This window comes from Lathamus discolor, chromosome 1 (genome assembly GCF_037157495.1).
Source record: "Lathamus discolor isolate bLatDis1 chromosome 1, bLatDis1.hap1, whole genome shotgun sequence".
Lineage (NCBI taxonomy): Eukaryota > Metazoa > Chordata > Aves > Psittaciformes > Psittacidae > Lathamus > Lathamus discolor.
Window position 1 is genome coordinate 29,714,614 of NC_088884.1, and position 24,183 is coordinate 29,738,796.

Below are 24,183 nucleotides of genomic sequence, written 5' to 3' on the forward strand. Positions count from 1 at the left end.
AAAATGAACCCAGCCTGATAAAGTTGCCATCAGGAAAAAAAAAATTGCTTTGTTTTTAATTCGTATTCATGTTTTTTCTCCAGACTAAAGGGTTGAGTTTCATCTCTAGTGTTCAGATTTTGGCAAAAGTGTGTCTCTAATGTTATCCTGCTGTTGCTACCTAATCTGTGCTGTCCTTGAGGAAAAAAAAAACATCCTTTAAAAACTATCTAATTAAATATCTCCACACAACATAAAAGAGATTACTGGTCTGAAACCTGTTTTCTCTGAGCACGTTCTCTGAGTGGATCTCAAGAGGTGAACATGCAGCTTAGAACACATAGATAGTCTGTGTGGTACACAAAATAGTCTAAGGGCTAGGCAAAAAAAAGGAATAGCTGACATGATTTAAGAACATATACTCAGAATTGAGTGAGGAAAGACAAGTAACGGCCTGCCAGAGGGCTTAAACTGTGATTCTGGCTAATAACGCCACATGTGAGTCATACATGCAGATCACAGGTTTGCTTTCGGCGTGTGTTAGCCACTAATTCTGTGCAGGGTTTTATCTGTCCTTGCATGGCCTAAGTGCAGTTCAGCCTTGCCAAAACCCCTTTAACTGGCAAGTAGGGCTAGATCTTAGCTGTAAACTTTCAAACCTTTAAGACAAAATTTGTGAAAATAGCAGCAATCTGAAATACTTGATTGCGGTGGGTGTTGCAAGGACAAGAGGGAGGAGGAAGGTCCTCTTCATACTGACGAAAGCGAGAGCTTTGCGTGACAAGCAGTATTGAAAAACCAGTTTAGGCTAGAAGCTCTGGTTTGAGCAGAGACCTTAAGAACAATGAAAAACATGCCAGTGTTGCCCTGGCTTTCAAACAAAGTAATCAATAAAGGGAACCTTCTTTACAGAGGCAAAAATAGGCTCTGCCCCAGTTGCTGTACACTGAGACTTTCAGGGCTAACACCTAACAGTTGGGTACTTCTGGTATTTGTAGCCTTGTAATGACTAAGAATCCCACTCCTGTGTGATCCCTCTGCTATTTCAGGCTGTTTTGCAGAACACTGATACCCCCGTCTTGGAGGAGAGGTTAAAAGGGAAAAAAGAAAAAAATTGTGAAGTAGAGAGAAAACAAATCGTGTTTTGTTGACTGTTTTTTGTGGTGCTGTGCCAGAAATGCACAGAAAGTAGTGCAGGGTGGTTGTGTTTTATGTATTTATTTTTAAAATCTAATTAAAAGTATATCACACAACTGTACTTGCTTGGACACTTTAGCATGCCTATGCTGTTGTCAGGAGTGTACTATAGAGATGCCTGGGTTCGCTTTGGTACCAACCTGTATGCATGGCAATATGCAGGCCATGAGCCTTGCCTCCCTGGTGCCATCACTAAACAGCCGGGTTAGCTTATTTGAAGATACATAGGTGTTCTGACACAAGGTTAATTGGCAGATTAAATTCATACTTTGTGACATAGTTTAATAATAAAAGCTAGCTACAGTTTAGATCACACTTTTGGCTTCAATTATAACTGTATATTAGCTATACTTTAAGCCATCAGCATAATTTATTTCAGTATCAACATTTATAATAAAAGTGGTAAGTCGGAACTGAAAGACACTATATGTCAGCCCTTTGTGGGATAGGCTTTGCTACACAGCAGAAGGTGCTATCTTTGTTCATTGGCCTTTTTTCTCTTTTGACTGTTGCTTGGATTGTGGAACACTGGTTTTTATTCCATCATTCAGCCACCTCCTACTAGACTTGTTAAAACCTTAGTTCAATGAATGACTACAGGACTAAGTCTTTTATTGTTTAACTGTTCCATTGAGTCACTTTTTGATTATTGTTTGCTTAAATGTGCCCTACTGTAAGATAGTGAAGCCCTTCCAGTGAGTAGCAATCTGAGGATTGTGTCTCAAACCTGCTGTGTGTCTAAAACCTTGTCTTCTGACATTAATTCACAAGATCATACATTAACTCGCAATATGGTTTTTGCTTCAAAGTTTAAAAGAAGAATGTAAAATGCTTTCAACTGAGTTGAAAAGAGTCAATAATGGTTGGATGTGGCAACATCCAGAGTCTTTCAGAGGCTGGCCCTGGCTGCAGAACACAGGCCCTGACCGTACCTGCTCTGGAGCACTCGCACTCTGGGGACAATACAGTGGCTCCATTGATAGCTCTCTTGTACTGATGACTATAACAGTATGTTTATTCCCACTGAAATTTTAAATTCTCTGGAGCAGGAAATAAAAATACTGATTCTGCAGTGGCCCTCAGTGTAGGTTTTAAGAGTTTGGTTTGATGACCAGAAGTTTCATGTGTATAGAGATTTGGAGCCATACAGGGCTGAAATGTTCTTATAGTCCTGTATGTATCTTTAAATCCACAAATATGTCTGTTTAGACTTAATCCCATGTAACTTTATCAGCCTGAGTAGAGTTACATCACTAAAATTTCCCTGTGCTGTTCTATATTTCATTGTTTATCTTGCCATAAGACTTTAATTATTTAGCATCTGTGTTACTTTATACAAATATGAAGATAAGAATGAGAATGAATGAAATCCAGCAGGAATTCCTGTTTTTGTTCCCTGTCTAGTTTTTTTAAACTTTTTTTTTTTTTCCCCAACATGCCCAGAACATTTTCTTAAAGAAAATGTTCCAAGTGCTTCGCTTTATCTCCACTGGTACTCTCCCTGATTCGTTGTGCCTTTCCTGCCTTCAAACTTCATCATATCCATGTTATTTTCTTTTTCAAAGAATAGCAAGTGTTAATGTGATTGATGGCTTGCTATATGGGAATTTATGTTCTAATGTAGCTATATTAGGACTGTTTAGTACCTGTTATAGTATATTAGTACCATTAGTACCTGTTCAAACCTGTATCATATGTGGACTGCAGTGAATAATAGCAATTTAAAAACATTTTGAGCATCCAACACAACACCATCCAACACAACATCCAACACCATCCAACACAAGGCTTCATTCAAGGCCAGGTTGGATGAAGCCTTGTGTTGGATGGTTTAGTGAGAGGGGTCCCTGTCCATGGCAGGGGGGTTGGAACTAGATGATCTTGAGGTCCTTTCCAACCCTAACTATTCTATGATTCTATCTTAAATTTGTGAACATCTGAGTGACTCCATTGTAAAATAAAGAAACAAGCTGTAGCCTTGCTTCCCTGCATATACCTTATGGAAGGGAAGTGAGTCAGTGTAATTAATACACAAAGAATGGTGACATTAAATGATATTTTAATCTCATGTTAAATCACAACGGGAATCTGTAACTAAGTAAGTGAAGATTATCTGCACTGATACAGCTACCTGAATCCATCTCATCCTGTGGGTGTCTGCAGTGGAGGCATCTATGTCCGATCTGGTTATCCAGACTTCTTCATTATCCCTAGAGAGACATTGGCACTTGGGGGGGGATTCATCTTGTTTGGGGTTAGATGAACCCTATCCTGAACTTCCCACTTCCTCATTTACAGCAGAAGGAGCCTGTGGTAATTCAGAGGTGGGCACAAACAAGTAGAATTCATTTAAGCAGTCTAAAAGTTAGTGGTTGAAAATTATCATTGTGCCTTTTCAGTCAGTTCCGGCAGAACAAGTTAGCACAGGAAGGCAACTTCTCTCTTTAAAAATAATGCTGGTATCCTCAATGTCTCCATAGTACTCTAGGGATTTATGCACTACGGATGCTGGTTTGATAGCTTTTGAAACTGTTCCAGCTAGATTTTTAAGAGGATGTTTGGACATAGCCAACTGTAATGTAAAATAACGCTTTCTTACATACTCCTTCTGGATCTGGCTTTATCTAGTCACCTGGGTACTTTCTCATGCAGCTCAACAAAGAAACAAAATAATTCTAATGATTATCCTTTGAGGATAAAGCAAGCCTAGATATTTTATCACTTTCAGTCACTTTTCCTGTTCATATTTTGAAGTCAAAATAAACCCGGGCAGTGTTAAATCTTGCTGTCACTTTATTCCTGCTGGAGGAGTGGTTTGATGACTCACATCGATTGGGAGTTTTTCCAGTTTTAACACAGCATTTGGGGGTGTTGCATATTAAAAAAAAAAAAAAAGAAAAAAGCAAGCTCCTCTTCCGTATCTTCTAGTAAAATGAGCATGAAAAAATAACAGCAAAATGAAAGTCTGAAAAAGATCCTATTTTCAAACGTACATTTTATTTTTTGTGTCCATAATGTCATTCTACTGTCTTATTCTTAAGTTTGGGGTTTTATTCATGGGCAAAAGCTGAATTCCTAATGTAAGAAAGTGGATGCTACGAGTTCTCTAAATATGTTGTGGATTCTCTTAAAATAGGTACAAACTGTACTTGGTATCTCACAATTTCCATTATATAGGAACCTCCAAAACGTGATTTTAAGTGTCAGGTGCTGGGTTCAGGTCACGGACTTGCCACTTCCTCAGCTGCTCCTGTGATTGCTTAGCGGCTTGTTGGAGTAGAAGGAGCAGTGCAGGGTCGGGGACAGTAGTAACCTGCTTACTGTCATGTCCCTTTTGCAGGAGAAAGGAAGGATGTGCTGTTTTCCAGTACGTATTCTGGTGTATTGTGTAGACAGTGCATAGAAGAGCACAAGTTGATTTTCTTCAAAATATTCAAAGTGCTCTTGCCGTCCTTCCCCTAAACAACCACACATCGGCTCACTTAAGTTGAGCACATTTGCTACAGTCAGTGTTTTCCCTTGCAAGATTTATTCCTCGTCTTTTTTTAGTTTGCTGTTCTTCCTACACTCTCCTGAGCTTTCTCATACTTCTTTGTCTACTGTCTTCATCTATCTGTTTTTGCCCTGGCAACACCTTTTCTCCCTCTGACCGTTATTCCATTTTCCTTCTCCCAGAATTGTTTGCTTTATTTTTTTCCTGCTTGATTTTTCTCTGCTCTCAGTGGTTTCTGCTAATTGCATTTTGCTCCCTGTGTCTCCCAACAGTCTCTGCTCTCTCGTTTCTTTTCCTCCATGTAGTTCTTAGTTAACATTTGGAGGTAAACTGGTGATTCTTACGACTTAACAAAATGACATTGTTTAGAATTGACTTGTAAGGTTGGCTCCTTTCCTGTTGCTTATTGCTTCATGTTATTCTTCCTCTTTATGCATATATAAAAGTATCTCATGACGGGTGTTAAATACCAGGAGCAGATAAAGATTCTATAAATTTATTTATATTCTAGGTTTCCTGTAAGTAGGGTGAAGCAGCAGTGGCATTTAAAAGACATATAATCGTTGAAGTGTTTCCTTCACTGTAAGGGAGCCAGAATGATCACCAGGAGGCTTTGTTTGGGCTAGACTTGGCCAGCCCTGTTGAAACTTGACTGATCTGGTTTTCAAGCACGTATCTTCTATGACTGTAAACTTAGATACTTTAGGGAATGGTGAATAGGATACTGAATATGAAGAGAATCCAGATAATTTGACTGCTTTTTCATGAGGTTTTTATTTTTATTTAACATAGTTTTCTGTTTTCCCCTGTGTTTATATAAAGGGAAATTCTCAACGGATGGACCCTTTCTCAGAGCCCTCAGTGAAACCTAAAGTAGCAGACAGAGTATTACATGCCAGTCTGTTTTGTTTTGTTCTTCCCATTTTCCTTTTCCTTTTGATGTCTTTATGACTATTTGTGTTGGTCTATTTTTTAAACAAAGTTTCTTTTAGTTCCTGTAGGATTTATTTTTCTGAAAGACATAACTGACTGTTGGCAATCTGTTCAACATTGTGCATTGTTTAAGTGTTGCTGTAACAGCTGCCAAAATTAGGACGATGTTGTTGAAACCTAAATTTATAGATGCTTCTTGCCAGCAGTGAAGTCAAAGTGTTTTGCATTGCTCACGTATGCAGGGAAAGAATGAATGTACCGGAGTCCTAACTTGGTGGTCTGAAGAAGAAATTGGCTGGGTACGGACATGTTTAAGTGACATAATTTGCTGACTCATTAGATGGCAGCCACCAGGGCTGAGACCTGGTAGCATTGCAGGGGAGGAGAAGACTGAGTGACGAACATCTAAACTTTTAGTGGCGTCGCTCAACGAAATCCACTTCATACTGTGTAGGAGAAGATGGGAGGAAAGAAGGGCCATGATGAGCTGCTGAATGATGTCACCACACATTTGCAGGGTGGATAGTGATGACTCACCACCTACATCACTGTGGCTTCACTGCAGAAGAAGCTGTTTGTAGCCAGCTTCTAGACAAGGAAATACCCAGGTTCTCATGTAGTTGATGAATAAGCAATGGGGAAGTCAGATGGAGAACAGGAACGGGTGTGAAAAGAAAAATGGTAGAGCTGAAAGAAATCTTGGAAGTCTTTAATGCTCAAGAGGTGAGCTTCCAAGCCACCAGAGCACATTGAATTTTTCCTCAGCAATAGCTGATTGTGGTATCATTTAGATGACACACTAATGGGGGGGGGGTGGGATGGTGCTGGTGATGTAAATAACTTTACCCACTGCCAGATCACATGTCATGTCTGGACAGACCTCTGCTTTATATAAATACCTCCATTATTGTGGTTACCTTCACTCTCTTCTTTCCTATGGAAATATTTTGTTTCTAGCAGCCAGAATGTTTTCCGATAAGAATCTTTAAAATTTCTTATTCCTTTTCTTAAGTCTCCCAGTAAAAGTTTGCAAATATTTCTGCAGATCACTTTCCAGTCAGTTGTTGTTGTTGCATAAGAATAATGTTGTTTTAAAAAAATCAACATGGCATTTCTTTGAAGGACAGAGCAAGAGCAAAAGCAAAGCAAGGGGATATTTTTTACAAGTATCTGCATGTGTGTGTTGTATGTTGTAGCTATAAAATTAAAAATACTCCTCATGGAAGCCCTTCAGAAATGAGCTTTCGTAGCTCTCCCTTAACTGGAAGCACCTCATACTTTTTTTTCCCCATTTTTGTGAGCATAGTGTGTTTTTTCCTACACGTTCAATATGTGTATATATTATGCTATGATTATGTTATAAAGACAGGCACATGAAGATTTAAAGGTATTTCTCTTCCTTGCAAAAAAGAAAATGCAAATAGAAGAACGTCCTTTAAGATTTTGTCTGAGTGCCAGGTTATCAGTGTTAGGGTGTTTAGCGTTTGTATCAGTTTCAGTAAAGGCTTTCCTATGTTACTATGTCCACCCTCAGCTAGGGAGAAGCCCAATAGAAAAATCTCCAGTGGCTTTTCATGTTGCAGTGCAAATCCAGGGCACTGGCAACCAAAGAGTGAAAATGATATACATGAGAAACACACTTGAAGTATAATTAGAAGGTTCCTCCTTTCGTGGGCACTGCATGCATGTTTAAAATTTGTCATCAGTACAATTTTATCTCCAGTAATAATTTTCAAATATAATTTTTCTGTATAATAGCTTGACTAAAAATACTGTTTCTGAAAGCTGAAATTTGTTCAAGATGTGATGTAAGAATAGGCAGATCTGTTAGCTAAAAAATTAAAAAGATGCTATATTATGGAGAACCATATTTCTCAGGTGCGATTGTTAACAGCTGTATTGTTGCTGTGATGATTTCCTTCTGTAGACTGTATTTGGGTTTTTTTTGCTTTCATTGGCAATGGTTATGGAAGCAGGAAGGCAGATCCCTATGTGAGAAGCAGGTGTGATTACAGGTAGCACACTTGTGTTTCAGATGACTGGAAAGTGGTGTTCCATGTTAAGTTTCTTCTGCATGCTTCACCTCAGAGATAACAGAAGTGGTGTGTGCAAGAGCCACAGTCCAAAGCCAGTTCCTTGCCACAATTGATGTTGGCCTGACAGGCTCTAACAGAGGACTTCAGTGTCCTTCAAGAGTTTGTATTGGCCCTTCAGTTGTTTTTTCAATGAGAAACAAGCTGCAAGGAGCATGCTGAAGAATGGCTAACTGGCTGGGTACAGAATTTCAAGGTGGTTGTAATATTGGGAAGGTTGCTGTGAGACAAAGCCTTAGTATTTCATTCAGTGCTGTCAGTGATTCCCAGAACCTAGCCTGCACAGTGGACAGGCTTATTTACACAGAAGTTGTACAGTGTCCAAATGAAGGAACTATATAGGTAAAAACCAGATGGATATTGGGTGTTATTTGGCAAGTGTGGCATAGTAAGCCGACATTAGTGTCTTGGGTTTCGCAGTTTTAACGGTAGCTGATGGTGCCTTTCCTGCTGTCTTCCACACATGCTCTCATTCTTTCTTCTTGCAAAAAAATGATTTTGTTTCATGGTGTTTTTTGTTTGTTTAGGGTTTTGTTGTTTTTGTTTCCCCTGCCTTGTCGCTTCCCTTGTAAACAATAAGGAACATCTTAACTGAAGTTTGACAGGGACAACTGTGTTCCTGAAGAGTTATGCTTTGGATAGATGATCACCACATGGGCTCATGTCCCAGTGGGACACAACTTCAAGCTGAAGTGAAGAGGTTTTTGGCTTGCTTTGTGCTCAGGATGACAGGTACTTTTTTGATGGAGCTTTTTCTGAGAACAGTTTGTGCTCTTACAAGGCCAGGAAAGGTGGAACAAGTCCTGTCTCTTGTTCTAGAGGAACACAGCTGCAAACGTCATCTTTACAGCTGAGAATTCAAGGAGTGTAAGAGCCTGATGATCTGCAGGATAAGGAATGTTGAAAACCTTGAAAGAGTATTTTGAAAAGCCGGTTATGTAGATGCTGTGGTGATGATCACAATATAAAAACTTTGACAGAAAGTACTGAAAAACATTCTGTCAATATCCTGTCCAAATATCTCAATTTAAAAATGTCTCTACTATAAGGATTTCTAACTGAAAATTGAAACAAAAAGTAAAACCAGAAAGCTTTTTGGAACAGTGAATGATAATAAAAAGCAAGGAGAAATTCTAGCCTGGTGTTTAAGGTTATAACATGTCTTCAATAATTGTGACCCAGTTTAAACCTTCTGGGTAAATCATGTAGCTTCATCTTCTAGGAGAGGTGGGAATCAGAATGTGTGCAAGATTTTATGAGTCATTGCTTTAGACTTCAGAAAGTAACATATGCTTGACTCAGTCTGGATGAATAGAAACCTGTTTTTGTTTTTTTTCTTAAGACTGGAATTTGTCATTTTGCAACATTAGAGCAATTTAATTTTTTTCCATAAGTTTTCAAGAAAAAGCATATAAGAAATGGGAGGAAAAATAGTATTTGAAAATTTGAACAGCACTTACGGCATTTAGGCAAATCGTAGACCTGAAAGAAAATGCTTTTAGTGAAAGAATCTTAACACAGTAACAATTGTACACTAGATTATAAAAGGAATACATTAGAAGTATTTCAAACTAGAAATCAGAAATTACTCATTCTGTACAGTGAGTTAAGACAATAAAGATACTGTATGTAGTTGGGTATGAAAACCTTATCAAACTATTATTATGCCAGAGATTGAATTTCTTTCAGCTTTGGTAGAAAAGCTGACCATGCACACTCAGTAAAACGTTTGGCTTGCTCTAGACAAGGTTTAGGAAAAACAGCTCATCATTTGTTGTTTTAACTAGCACTAATAACTTCTTAAACTACTGTGGTTAGCAACCTTATGTACAACTGTTTCTACGTGAAGCTGTTCTGTGGCTAGTAATGGGAAGCAATTGGCAGCTGATTTTAAAGGACAAGAGAATGCATTTGAACAAACTTCCTGAATATTTTGATGGTGGGTTTTTTTTTTTCCCCTGGAATGGAGAAATTTATAGGAATAACATTTCTGTTTTGCAGCAACTTGCAAGAAATGTTCTCAACTCTGTCCCTGTCCCTTCCAAACAGAACTTTCTCACAAGGTTAAATACATATAAATAATAAAGTTACCACAACATAAATCATATAAACAATATAATATGAATTATGTTGATACATATATATATAAATTTAAATACATAAATACTTAGAGAATAAAAAGTGCAATCATATTTGGGGTTAATCATGTTTCCTTTGTGTTTTACTGGTATTTATCCTGAGAAGTAGTTAAGCAAAAAGAAGTTTAAATTTTCTATTTTTATTTTTAAGAATGCCTTTTTGTCCAGCTGCAGAATTCCAGACAAACTTTGGGCAGAGCTGGTTATTGGCCTGAGAGGGGAGCAGGGAGGGAAAAGCAACACCTTGGTGCTAAGTGTGCATCTGGTACAGCAAATGCTGCAGACCCAGGAGAACTACTGGAAGGAAGAACTCCTCTCAGTGTCATCTTTTTGTTTCAGTCAGCCCTTTGTTAATGAATAGTACAGCCTGGCAAAAGATCAAATGCCCGCTTATGTCAACATGGCTTAGTTAAAGTTATGTGGGTGACTTAACCTAGGTATTTGAATTTCTTTTTAAGTTAGCTGTAATTCTGTTTCCCTGGGTTTATAATGGGCCATTTTTAGAGTAATTGTGGCATATCTTAATGCTTTTCTTCTTTAATACCCGGTGCTTCCTCATGTTTATCTATAAACTTCCTTCAAAGATTTGTATATATAAACATAAACAAGAAGCTCAAGAATTTGACTGTGTTAAAAATTCTTCAGAGGTATTAAGTATGTGACTTAGGCTGTATATTTATATATTTGGAAACTAAATATTTAAACAAGTGAAAGGCAAATTTATCTGTGTATTTTGTATGCCTTTTTTTTCTTTTCAGAGAAGCAGAAACAAACCTGACAGTATGGTGGATGTTCTCAAGTTTCTGGTTTCCACCCTGAGATCTCCTGCAGTGTATGTTTTCTTCCTACAGTGTTTCGTTCCTTTCTGTATTCCATGCTTTCCCCATGTCCTCCTTATGGTGAAATGAAGTTTTAAAATGGTAGTACTAGTGTTGTCCAACCTGGCCTTGAGCACCTCCAGGGATGGAGCATTCACAACTTCCTTGGGTGACCCGTTCCAGTGCCTCACCATCCCTACAATAAAGAACTTCCTTATATTTAACCTGAATTTCCCCTGTTGAAGTCGAAACCCATTCACCCTTGTCCTGTGCTACAGTCCGTGACAAAGAGTCTCTCTCCAGCATCCTTGTAGGAATGTTCTTTAAAAGTACCTGAGTAAATTATTCCAGTAGCATTTTCAGTATAACTGAAATGTGTAAAATCAGTGTTTCTGTGTACCTAAGGTTGCCAGGAGGAGACCGGATGCAACCTATGGTTTCTTAAGAAAAGAAAAAAACCAAACATATGTGTGTGGGAAGACTCGGTCCTGTGTCCTAACATATTCGCTGTACAGAAAATGGAAGAAAAGCACTGAACCTGCTAGTTTATGACCAGCCTAGATTAACAAAATGTGGATTAGTTTACATACAGATTAAAAACTGGGTATATTTTTCTTGCATCTGTTTAGTGTAATGCTTATTTTAAAAGGGATGTATGGAATTTGGTGTGTCAGGAATTTGGTGTGTTTACATCACAATACATTGAAAGCAGTACGTTCAGCTGCCGCTTCTTCTCTCCCGTTTTGTCTAAAGGAAATAAATAAGGGAGAAATAAAAGCAAGCTGTATTAAGCTGAGTTCTGCAACAGTGGTTCTCTGCCATGGATAAACTTAATACGTGCACTTTCAGTAAGATATTTTAATCTTGACTGATGAATATGTTGTAAGCCTGTTTGTGGTAGATACGATTAAGTTTTTAGTGAAACAAAGACTTCTGTCAGTTGACTTTGAAATGGTGATACCTACCGGTATGTCATAAGGAACAGTTTGTGTGGTGTTGCATATGTTGTTTACCTGGTCTGCACTTTTCCACCTGTGCTTAAGCAGCAGCTAAGTTTTGGGGTTTGGTTTGTTTTTTTTCTTTGCTGCAGGGATCTCTTGGTGTTTTCTTTTATTGGCAAAACCAAACAAACAAAACTCCAGGCTAGACCTACTTCCTGTTCTTTTTTTTCCCAGATTGTGTATTTTCCTCAGAGGTTCCCAATTTCCATATCAGAATTTTCATCTTGTTCTTTCACATCATTGAAAGAAAATAGTTTCTCTTCTTTGGGTTGTCTTGAGAGTTTTTCCCCCTTATCCTTACTGAGGCAGTTTGTTCTAGATTCATTGTGGAAGCTTTAGGCTTCTTGGAGCCTTTAGCATGATGTTCTCCTCCAAATCCCCTTTGAGTTTAGAAACTTCCAGTATCTCTTTGTAGGGCTCTTCATTTTTCCAAGCCTCTGGTCTCTTTTTTTGGCAGAGCAAATGACCTCCCTCAAAAAGGAGATACCTTCCCCTTTTAACTTGTATCTTATACCTTGTTCTCTGATCTAACTCACAACTACACCTGAACATCTCAGAGGGGGCAAACAACTGACCTAAAAAAAAAAAAACCCAAAAGGCTGAGCCCAGATCCCTGTAAATGGTTAATCACTGCTTTGCTTTGGTTTAAAAAAATAAAAATGTGATGATTATGAAGCCATTTCGGGCAGTGCAGAGTCTTTCTGAGCTTGTTTTTTGTTTTCATTCAATTGCAGCTTGAATAGTACAGCTTTAGAGACTTAGTGTGTCTGCTTTGCTCAGGCCTTGGACCAGCGCCAGTTGTCTGCCACTTGGTCTGTACACAATGTAAAATCACTCAAAAGCACATGAAACAACCAAGAAGTTGGTGACAATAATACTGCTGGCCATACCTGAGCTGACTGTAATTTTGTACATGGGGAAGTTCATTGTATTAGCTGCTGCTTTGAGACTGCAGGCACTGATTTCCATTCTTTTTTTTTTTTTTTTTTTTTTTTCAGACAGAGTGTTATGATCTGTTCCTCTGGATGTGGTTCTACTGACAGTGCCATCTTTTTGTTGCCTCTGAAATTAGGACAGGCCAAAACTCTTCAGTGAGAACTGAAGTGTTGGCTTACTAAGCAGAGGTTCGCTATATGTCTGTGTGCTGATCAATACATTCAGTAACTCATAGAAGCCATTAAAGGTGGTGTTCATTGAATTCATAACATAACCCAGTATTTACCCCTGTGCCACAGCACTAGAATTTTTTATTTTACTTGGAGGTTAACAACTATTACTGTGATTTGCATTCTCTGGGCTGCAAAGGCTGGTTGAGCGGCTGGTGGGATAAGCAGAATTTGAAGGGTTTTCTCTTTTTTATTTGGACTTGGGATGCAATTTGTATGTTCTAATAAATTCCGTAAAAGAACCCAGATTTCTGGACATGTAATTTATAAATAATCAAACTGAAGAAGTGATAACATTAATGTTTCTGTAGCCTTTTTTATCTCCTAGCCTAAAAGGCACTCAGTGTAAAACTCATTTATCGTGTTTTGGTGAAATTATTTCCAGGATGGGTTTTGTATCAGAAGCAATAATGGTGGTATTTGACTTACCTTGGGGGTACAGTATGGATGTGTACAGATGTGCTTTTGGAAATGAACTAAATGGATCCACTTGTAAAAATCTCAGCAGAGACAAAAAATAGGTAAATCCCAAGTAAGAAAATATTTCAAATTCACAGGAGAGAAGCAGAGGGGAAGGAAAGAAAGAAAAACCTCAAAACCTTGTAATGGAGGTTTTATCAACCTGTGGAATGGAGCACTCATTAATGATGTTAGAATTTTTTTTCAGTGATGCCTGATTTCATTTAGGTTCTTACTGCTATTTTAAATAAATCTTTGATGCCACTCAGTTTTACTTGGCAAAAGTAGAACTCAATTTTGTGTTGGAATACCACTGGAGAGAAATGTCCTTGTGCATCTCTTAGCGCATCCAGGCACTTCCAAGTTTGAACTGAAGTTAAAAACAAAACTGAAGACATAAGCTACATCTTGTAGTGAGTTCTTAGCAATAAAGTGTAAGTGTAATTATCTCTAGGCATCCATTGAAAAGCCTGTCTAAAGGCTTGCTTCTGGAATGGATCAGTTGATAACTTTATTCCAAGCTCTGTGGATATCATTTTGCCATGAAATCTTGCCTTGTTAATATGTTTATATATTCCAGTTTAAATTTTAACAGGGCAAGTATCTTCAGATGGAATTAAAAAGTTGTTGCATTAAGAGGTCGAGGAACAGATTTAGTCAGTGTCAAGGATCTGTGCTAGGGGGAATGAACTTTATTTTGCGCCTCCAAATTGTCCATTTTATCTCTGTCCAAAAGTGAGGATAAGCAATTCAGAGAGCAGCCTTCTAACATTCCTTCATACAGAAGAGGAAAAAAACCAAGAGTACTGAAAGGCTGTTTTCTCCACAAAGCTGTCTGAACCTTTAGTCTTCTCCATCCCACAGACATGTCTGTGGTGTAGCTTCTAGAGCTGACAACTCCAATGTGTTATCACAATGTGCAATGAAGTATCTTGTTCTTGTTGAACCATATTGGGTCAGAGCATGACCCAATGCAGGTGTGCTGGTCCTTAAGAAAAAAAAAGTACCTGTACTTTCTTTTAACCTCTGTAATATGAAGTAGTCTATATTCAGGCACTTGTCAAAGTAGTTTATTTCTGAGTTTTCTTAAAGGCAGTCTCTGTCACAGAAACATTTTTTGCAGTGTTCCGAATACCTGGTTCAGTCCTGCAGAAGATGTTTAAATAAGTAAGGATATATCCAGTGCACTGTGTGATTTGTGTGATCAACACCAATGTTATATGTTGCACTAAAAATCTGTATGAAAATAACTGTGTGATTGTATAGTTGAAAATTAAGAGGTATTAAAGCCCTTTGTGGAGCTTTTATGCAGTTCTGCATAGTTCTTAATGACATCAGACTTATTTTTACTGTAATGTGAGTAGGTCTTTCACTGATGGGATGAATATTCAGTATTTTCAGTACTTAGCCACTGCTCAGTTCAAAGTCCTACTTAATAGCCATTTTTGAGACTGCACTGAGTACAGAACTGTCTGATTTGTTGTTTGGGGGTGCTCACTGGTGTTTTATCTGGTTGTTGGCTTGTTTTTTAACTAAAAAAAACCCAAACCTGTACCCTGGGGAGGTTAGTTGATGTAATCACCTCTTGATAGCCGGAGAACCGAGGCACAGAAGGGAAGATGCACATGGTCTATATGAGAACATATGTGGCCTTTCAGTAGTGAGCTCCAAGAGACTAGATCATCAAGCTTATTATCCAGCGTGGTGCATCTCTAGAGCTGCCCAGAGCCTTGGAGGTTCCCCAGCCGTCAGCCTGGGCATTCCTGTGGCAGCTGAACTCGTGCTTGTGTAGGGATGGGTCTGGCTGGACAGAGAAGTCTCCTGGCATCTGTGACTAGAAGAGCACCTGCGGCCTGGGATGGGCGATGGTAATGGGAATTCTGCATGGTCCTTGCAGTCACACAGTGGAGCCAGTTGTGGGCATACTGGACTTTCAAAGAATTGTCTTGGAAGCTTTGAGAAGCATCTACTCTGGGTGTGGGAAGTGAGATTGTGTGTGGGGGTATCTCTGGTCAGTATGTTTTGGGAAGAACAAGTGGCATGCTTGATCATCACCATGCTTAATCAGGTGATGATCATTGCTAACTTGCAACCCTTCCACCAGAGCATGAGGGGGATAAACTCATCTACGTAGTAATGGTTTTTTAACTGCAGTTAAAAAGAAAAATCTAGTTTCTCTTCTTCCGTTTTCAGAAATTTCTGGGGTTTTGTATCTGAAGTATGTGTAAAGGAAGAAAGACGTTGAAGCTCTCCTATTGTAGAATGGCTAATCCCAAATAGTTGAAGTTTACTTTAGTTGTAAACAAGTGGATGTTGCACAAATCATACCACAGTTTTCATAGGTGGCCCTACAGTCAGTGGCGAGGATAGGATCTTAAGAGGATGCTAACATCTGTGACATTGTTCTTTGGGGTCTTATGGATCACAGACCTCCTGATTCCAGAACTGGTGAATTCTGTTCTGCTTTGGCAGCGTCCTGTGGTGTAAGTGGCAGCGGGACTAGGGCACATGTCCCCGTGGTAATAGCTGGGTGTGGGTGCTGGTCACAGCAGCACTGCGGTGTGGACCCAGGTTGGCCTGGTGCGTGTCCGTTACCAGCACCAGGGTGGCGGTTAATGAATACTAAATACATAAGGGAAAATGAAATTCAGCTGTTCAAAGTACATTAGGAGGAAATTAGAGGCAGGGCGCTGAAATATAAAACCCAGGTATGCGTAGTGGTTTCCATGTCTGATTTCCAACCCGTGTATGAAGGTAGTGATTACATACTTGATTCTTTGTGACAAAAATGATTCAAAGAGCCATATTTTTCAGGGCTCTCGATCTGAAGCTATTCGAGGGTGCCCGAAACAGCTTAGATAAGGAACCGGGAAGCTCCTCCGTGCCGTAAACCCTTTGTTTCGGGATTTCCCCCCTCAGGAACTCCCCTCCGCGCGCCCGCTGGCAGCCACTGCGGTAGGACTCGCCCGGGAGCTGTGTCGGCTGCCTCCGAGGCGAGGCGCTCCCCCCCTCCCCGCCCGCGGAATGGTTCCGCCCGCCGCCGTGCGCAGTCATGTGCGCGGTCCTGCGCGGCGCCTCTCGCCTCGTCCCCTCAGCGCGGCTGGGCCGGGCTCGCACAGGCGCCGGGTCCTGCGGCCTCCTCCCGGACAAAAGGGCGTAGGGAAGCGGAGTCGCCTGGGCAATAAGGCTGTGGAAAGCGAGGGCAGGCGGTCTCGGTTGTGAATATTTTCTGATTTTTCCAGAAATCAAGCAGAAGATTGAGCTGCTGATGTCAGTTAACTCTGAGAAGTCGTCCTCTTCAGAAAGGTACAGCTGCATCTCCTGCATGAGCGGTTCATGGTGTAGCACTGCCGAGCAGCGCGCAGGGCTTTGCTCCTTCCCTCGGCACGTTTGCTGGCGTTCTGTCCGTTTTGCATGCTGGTTATTGTACCGCATCCATCGAACCTCTCGTTTTGGTAAAGCTTTGTGCGTTTTTTGCGGAGATTTGTTTCATTATGTTATTTTTAATGAAGCCTGCCGGGCTGTAGCATGCAATTCGTACTACAGCAGGCATGTGTGTGCTGGTGCTGCAGACCCTGCTCCTTCCTGCTGCCGTGCAAACAGCATCTCTGAATTCGCCTTTAAAGACCTCGCATTCTTGTGTTGCAGGAAACCGTTCCACGGTTGCGAAGGTTTCCTTTCAATTTAGATGCATAGGCGGTAGAACTTGGTGAAGCGTTTCATGTCCTGTTATGTGGAAAGGGAGTGTCCTTTGCAAAGTAGCTCAGGAATCGCAAATCCTCCAATTAGTCACATTCTGTAAGATAGATGTGATCCTTGTTCAAGTCTGTGCTAGGAAATGGAGCAGTCGCTGCATGCAGTAATGGTTCATGCCTGCAGGTAAGGACAAAATGACTCAGAAGTGTTTTTAAAGCAATTATTTTATCTGTCAGTCAGATTATTACAATTTCAAGTAGCTGTTTCGTTTTGAAGAAATATTGAGGGGTACTAAATGCACATTTAAGTTTTCTGACATAAAATAATCTGCTGATTATTTTGTTGATTTTCAGTGATCCAGCCCTGCTCACTCCTTCTTTGCTTGCGGCTGAATTCTAGGAGAGATTTGTATTTTCAGAATTGCTTAAATCCAAAGCAACAGATTTTATTTTCTTCCAAATAATTTACACTAATCCTTTCGGCTGTATGCAAAAAAACCCATCCGAATGTTCTATTTTGCCATGTTAACATTGAACACTGGCAAAAGCCCCCCCCCCCCATATTTAAGCACTCAAACTGTATGTTTAGCTGAAATTATTATCTGAAGTATATTTTAATGAATGGCTTGGTGTAGAAGGGCATGATAATGCACTGAAAGCTGTCTTAAGGAAGCAGGCTAAAAGGCATCTTTCAGAATGAACGAGTGCTGTGTGGCATAGTTTTAGAAAACAAAACGAGCAGCCTAATTAGATTTATAAGTATATTTGTGTAAGATACACAGAATCAAACTACATTGCCTTTCACCTGCTGTAGTATAACAAAATATCAGCATTGAGAGATACAGAAAATGGTGGGGGGGAATGGGTTGTTAAATCACCTTACCAAAATGGAGAAATATAAGAAGAGCGTTGAGAGATACTTAATTTATTTATTTATCCCAAATTAAGAATAATGAAAAAAAAAAAAAAAAACCCAAAACCCTTAAGGTTTATTTGTTTACTTCTATCCCACCCTAATGCCTGAAATTTTTAAATACAAGACTAATAAAATGGTGATGATAATGGAGAGGATGATGGGGTGAAAACAGTAAAGGAAACAGGTGTTAACTTGATTTTTTTGGAAAAGCGTTTGTTGGCGTTGCTGTGGGGGAATTTGGTATGTAATATAGATATTTATTTTATAAATATGGATGTTACACAGCACCTGAAAACTGATCAGCCTGTTTTTGGGCAAAAGGTGCTCGTAGTTGAACTAATGGTAGTCCGAGACAAATAGGTCCCTGTAAAGGATTATAACACATAGTTAGAAAATGATTGCATTTGTCTGAGATTCATTTAAATGCTATTCATTAAAAAGTAATATTTTATAACAGCATGATGCTTTATTTTGTAATAAAGATTAAAATATGAATGTTAATTTATATATGCACATAGATTTCTTCTGAGGATGTAAATACATGGTACTGCTCATCTGCAGATTGATTTGACACATCTGCTGCATGATCTGTGTGGTCAGTTGTAAATGAAAACAACTTTATGGATAATCTGAGATTTTTTTTTTTTTAATAGCCACATTCTTTTCAACTGTCTAAAAATAGATGGATTTTTTTTGGAAGCTGTTATGAAACAGTGCTGTCTCTCCTATTAGCTGCCAGTTCCTTTCAAGGCCCTTTTAAAATTACTGTGTAAAAGTTTGGGTTTTTTTTTTTTTTTAATAAACATGTTATTCAGAGTCTGAACTGCTAAAACTGTCCTCAGTCTGCTCTATAGCAAAATTGCAGTGTGTGTTCATGCCGTACAAACATGAAATTATGCATGTATTTGACAAACACAGAAATGGAATTTGTGCTTTTATATTTTATTACTGTTTTTTACCTTTGCTTCTGATGGTTGGACTTTTTGAGAAGCTTGAATTCTCTAAGCGGAAATATCAGGTGGAAGATCTGAAAGAGTCCATGGCTTGTTTCTGGTTTTCCACACTAGTAGAGACTGCTAGACAGTGCTTGCATAGCAGGATGGGAGGGAGAGGAGGTGCTCCGTGCATTCACAGAAACATGAAATGGGAATAGAGAAGCTCATTACTTGCCTCTTTCTTTGGTTGGTTTTTGTTTTTATAAGACAGTTTAACGTTTGTAGGTTTTCTTGCTCACTTGGCAAGTTCAACATATTATCCTGTCCTAGGGAAAAAAAAAACGTGAGAAGGAAGCTGGAATATGATGGATGTCTTGGCTGTTATGGAAGATCAGCATGTTAGAAATCTTGCAGCATTCTCTTAGCATAGTTGGTTGGTTTGATTTTAAGAGGCTTTTAGGAGACATTAGCTAGAAAGTGAGATGAACCCTTTTGTTGAGGATCCTCCGAGATGTTAAGAGACATTTCAGCCTTGAAAAGTAAGTAATTACAAACTAGAGGCATTAACTCAAAGTGATATCCTTCCTTTCCCCTTACCTGTGTCCTAGAAAAATGGTAGTTGCAGATGAAGGGGATAAGATAGCTGTGTTTTCATGTGTTATGGAATATTTCATTAAGCAGATACAATCAGGCAGCATCTGTGGGTCCTAGATTTCTGAGTAGTTAATATTGCTGCTGTATGTGTTAACAGCCTGTGGCAAAGTCCTCAGTCCTTGTTGATAAGGTAGCCCCGGTAACTGCAGATGCCTGTGTGCACATGAACGCTACAGTGGGTCAGGTAACCTGGAGCTTGTTACACTGAATTGATTTGTTTGGATGTCTAAGCTTTAAGTATAGTGTGGAAGTGTTTTCCTACCGCATGCTTACAATGCAGCACACACCTGGTTTCTTTATCTACTAAACAGTAATTTAAGTACCATGTTCCCCTATGTTCTTTATGTTTCAGTGGAGGCTATTTGAGGTTATTTTCCCCAGCCTTGCAAATATCATTAGAAAGCAAGTAGCAGCAGCCAGATGGAGGAGGATAGTCTTTCAGGAAACCCCCCCCAAGAAAGCAAAAATACTTTCATTTCTGTTGTATGAGTTATCATGCAACTGTTGTCATGCACAGTGCAGTCAATGCTTTGAGCTGTACAGATTTTCTTATTTTGCCTTTTTTAGGGCTTTGTGGTTTCTGTTTTGTTTTGAGAAAAGTCAGTTCTTCCACCTGGACCACTATCTACTCTTCAGACTGCAGTTCTAATGTATATATAGTATTTTTCATAAAACTTTAGTACAGAGAACTCCGTATTTTTTTAGCTGTGACTTTTGGATTCTAAACTTATGTCATCTTAGCAGTGCATTTTGACCACAGGATATTTAGTGGTAAAGGTTGTTAGCAAAGCTGAGAAGTCTGAAATATTTGACCTACCTTTTTATGTCTTGCTGCAAAGGCTGCATATCCAGGCTGCTTTAAAGTGAATTTCTGCTTCACTGTTTTTTAAAAGGAAATTAATAGCAGCCACTTATGAGCAGTCTTAAAGTAGATAACCAGAGTGTGTATAATTCGATTTTCATCATTTTGAGGGATTTCATAAATAGTAGCAAAGGGAGGATACTTTCAAATGACAGGTCAGTAAAGTTTGTCATTCAATATGTAGAAGTATTTGGGGTGGGGTGGTGTAAGATTTAAGGACTACTGTTATCTTTGTGTCTTTGCTTTTTTGCTGTTTGGGTTTTTATTTTTTTTTTAGCCTTGGGCTATGTATACCTCTCTCTGAGATTTATCTTTGCAGAGCAAATTAATGTATTAGTGCTTTTACGTGGTTTCTTCATCAGGTCATGCCAGGAATGCAGTCAGGGATAAATTAAAGGGGAAAGAAATCTAAAATAATGAGGAGGAAGAAAAAAGCTGGAGCCTGTCTCCTGTCTTTTCTAAGAGACATAATGTTAATTGATGTAAGAAGCAATGTGGAACAAATTTATGATGCTGAAGGATTCTTTTGGGTTTAGGAAAGGGAGGGGTTTATTTAATTTAATTGTGGATGCATTACTTCTCCTGAGGCAGAAGTGTCACTCGTAATGAAGAACAGAAATAAAACACATTTAAAAGTAGAGGAAACTTCAGTTCACAACATTTAGTTTATGTTGACATTGCTGTGTATCAGATAAATGTATTGGAATAATTACTAGATAATAGGGCATTATAAGAGAATTCTATGGTTATTTATGTAACACTGAAACAATACTCTCAAAATAATGCAACTATTTCATCTGTTCCACTAACTTCTAAGCAAATTTTGAAATACCATCCTGTCTTTAGCTGTTTTCCTGCTTTACTTTTTTTTAAGTGTAAAAGAAATATTACCTCACTTCCATTTTGAGGCAGTCCAAATTTATTTTTAGTAGTCAGAGAACTTTATTTTTTCAGTTTTGTTTAAAATAAGATACCAGTAACAATGAAGAGTGTATATTTTTTTCCCCTTTATTTCAAACTTGCATGCTAATACTGCTGTTCATTGTATTTTATCTTGGAAGTAGGAAGGAAATAATCCTATCTTAATGTGGGCCCTAAGTTATTTGTCCAGAGAGGCACTCTCCAAACTCTGGTTGGTGACAGTGTACCTCTATAGCTCTCTTAGACTAGATACTTAATTTTAGATTACCAAAATTGGACCAAACAGAACTCTATGTTTTATATATTTTTCATATGAAAGGTTTCACAGGCTCATTGTTTTGGAGTGCCAGGCTTTTAAGAGAAGTGTGAAAGGGATGAGAGAGAAGGAATGCTGCAATGTGCCATTGTGCTAGTCTAGGGGAAAAAAAAAAAAGAAATAGTCTGTGGAAGCAGCCACTTACAGAGCAGCTTTCTCACTTGAGGTGATATTTGTAGGGGACACAGCACTCATTTTAGAGTTCGTAGTGCTTATATCAGCTCATCAGTAGGCTTTGAAAAGATTTAGAGTTTTCAGTGTGTTTTATTTTTCAGTGATGGACCTTTTCTGTGTCTCTCTGGTATTTCTGCTGTATGCAAGAAAATCAGTGTCTTTGGTATTTCATTACAAGTGCAATATATCATTAGTATCCCTACTAGTCAGTGATGTTCTGTTCATGACTTGGTATTGTTTAGATGTGTTTGTTTTTGTTTTCTTCCTTTTTTGTGAGCCTTTTATCATGCAGTTATTTGTGAGACAGTTATTACAAGGAGGTTTCTGATAAACCTTGACAACACAAATAGTGGGGTTTGGCACCTACTGTTGGAATTACAGAAATTTGGGAAAGGGAGAGATTTAAGATGCTGGGGGGGTTGTATGAGATCTTCCTATATGAGAACTCTTCATGGGAAACTAATTGAAGCAGTTGAGTGATGATTAAAACAGTTAGTGGCTAAAATAAATATGCATGTAAAATACTTGAAAACTATGACTTCAGCAACATACTTTGTCTGAGGTAAAAATGTATTTCAGTTCTGCTTCATGGTAAAATAGCAGTGAAAAAGCAATTGGTCATTTCTAGCAAAGCCTTTTGTATCACAAATTCAATCTGTTTCATGACTTGAAACTTTTTGCCTAATCACTGTCTTAATCCTGACTTCACTAAAATGTCTGCACCAAACCCTTTGACAAATGGTGGGGGAATGTTACCTGATAGATTGTATGAAACAGTATGAACCCATGCCAGATGACTCTGTTTCTATGTCACAGTGCTGTGATACGGTATGAGTTAGTAGTTTTCTGCACCTTCACATTATATACTTACAAATGAAGACTCAAGGATTTAGCACTTGATAAAATTCAGTAAATTTACTGTGCTACGCTGTGTGTATTTTCATTGATATGCAATTGATGTAGTTACCAAGAGATTCTAAGCAGCATGTTGAGCAAATGTACGCCAAGTAAGGCATTCCGTTTTGTTGCGTATTTTGTGTATTATAAGCATGTTATCAGGAGACTGTGGCATCCCTCAGCTTGTGAGTGGCTGTGAATCCTGCCATACTGTTAAGAGCATCAGTCTTTCCACTGGATTGGAAAATACCTGTTCTGTTCAAAAGATACTGTGACCAGAAGATCTTTTACTGGTTGTGTTTTCCAGAATTTTACACTCCTGAGTCAGTATCTGCCCAGGTGCTTCTGTTTTCATCAAGATTCCCCTTAAGGCTTGGGTAAACTCTGGAAAAATCTATAGACAGTCACTGTTACCTTAAAAACAAATGTGAAAGTCATCTCATCTGGGATGTCTACCAAACTCATGCTATTCTTTGTGACTAGATGGATAGTGATTTGCTATTTCTTTTGCTTCACACTTTTTCTTTGTTTTTATTCTTCAAAGCTCCAATTGCAAAATAAATGTGTGCAACTCCATGCTCTGCCTGTTACATATCTACAAACAACCACATCCTATGTAGATGTTCTGTTTATATGATGTTTTGATGATTTTGCTTAATAAGATGTTCAGAAGGTGCTTTAAATAACCTCTCTATACTGATAAATGTGCGCTTAGTATAACTTTATCATAGAATCATATAATTGTTTGGGTTGGAAGTGAGCTTAAAGCTCATCGGGTTCCACCCCCCTGCCATGGGCAGGGACACTTTCCACTAGAACAGGTTGCTCAAAGCCCTGTCCAACCTGGCCTTGAACACTGCCAGGGATGGGGCAGCCACAGCTTCTCTGGGCAACCTGTGCCAGGGCCTCACCACTCTCAAAGTAAAGAATTTCTTCCTAATATCTAATCTAAATCTCCCCTCTTTCAGTTTAAAGCCATTTCCCTTTGTCCTGTCACTACATGCCTTTGTAAAAAGTCCCTCTCCAGATTTCTTGTACGCCTCTTTAGGTACTGAATGGCTGTTCTAGCGTCTCCCAGAATGTCTCCCACAGCCTTCTCTTCTCCAGGCTGAACAACCACAGCTCTCTCAGCCAGTCTTCGTAGAAGAGGTGCTCTAGCCCTCTGATCATGTGGCCTCCTCTGGACTTGCTCGAGCAGGTCTGCGCCCTGGTTGCAGTACTGCAGGTACTCTCATGAGAATGGAATAGGGTGAGATTTATCTTCTTGTCTGCTAAAACAGCAAACAACTGTCAATTGGTGATACCCTCATTTAATAAAAGATAGTATTTTCTTCTCCTGAAAAGTTGTGAAACGTGTATTTTAATGTGTTGGTTAATCTTGAAGAATTTTTTTCAAAACCTGGAGCAGTGTAATTCTGCATAAGGGCGAATAATTCCTTAAAGCTACTTCTCATATTGAAAAATGTCATTAGAGTAACACGAAACATTTTAAGAATTCAGTGCTTTGTTTTCATGAAGCAACTTCCTGTGCCCCAT

General features: G+C 38.9%; 1 protein-coding gene across 6 annotated transcripts in view; it reads left to right on the forward strand.

Moving 5' to 3' along the window:
• The window catches only part of SRPK2 (SRSF protein kinase 2), a 150,989-nt gene that overhangs the window by 34,472 nt on the left and 92,334 nt on the right, over positions 1-24,183 (forward strand). Inside the window, exons 1-2 of one of the 6 annotated variants that reach the window (XM_065666359.1) lie at positions 16,202-16,232; positions 16,520-16,583. The exons of 4 other annotated variants lie outside the window; for them this stretch is intronic. In XM_065666359.1, coding sequence (XP_065522431.1) covers positions 16,546-16,583 — 38 coding nt within the window. In that variant the 5' untranslated portion in view covers positions 16,202-16,232; positions 16,520-16,545. Of the gene's footprint in view, positions 1-16,201; positions 16,233-16,519; positions 16,584-24,183 lie in introns of those variants that run through there. One more of the 6 variants, XM_065666349.1, reaches the window with a different exon arrangement.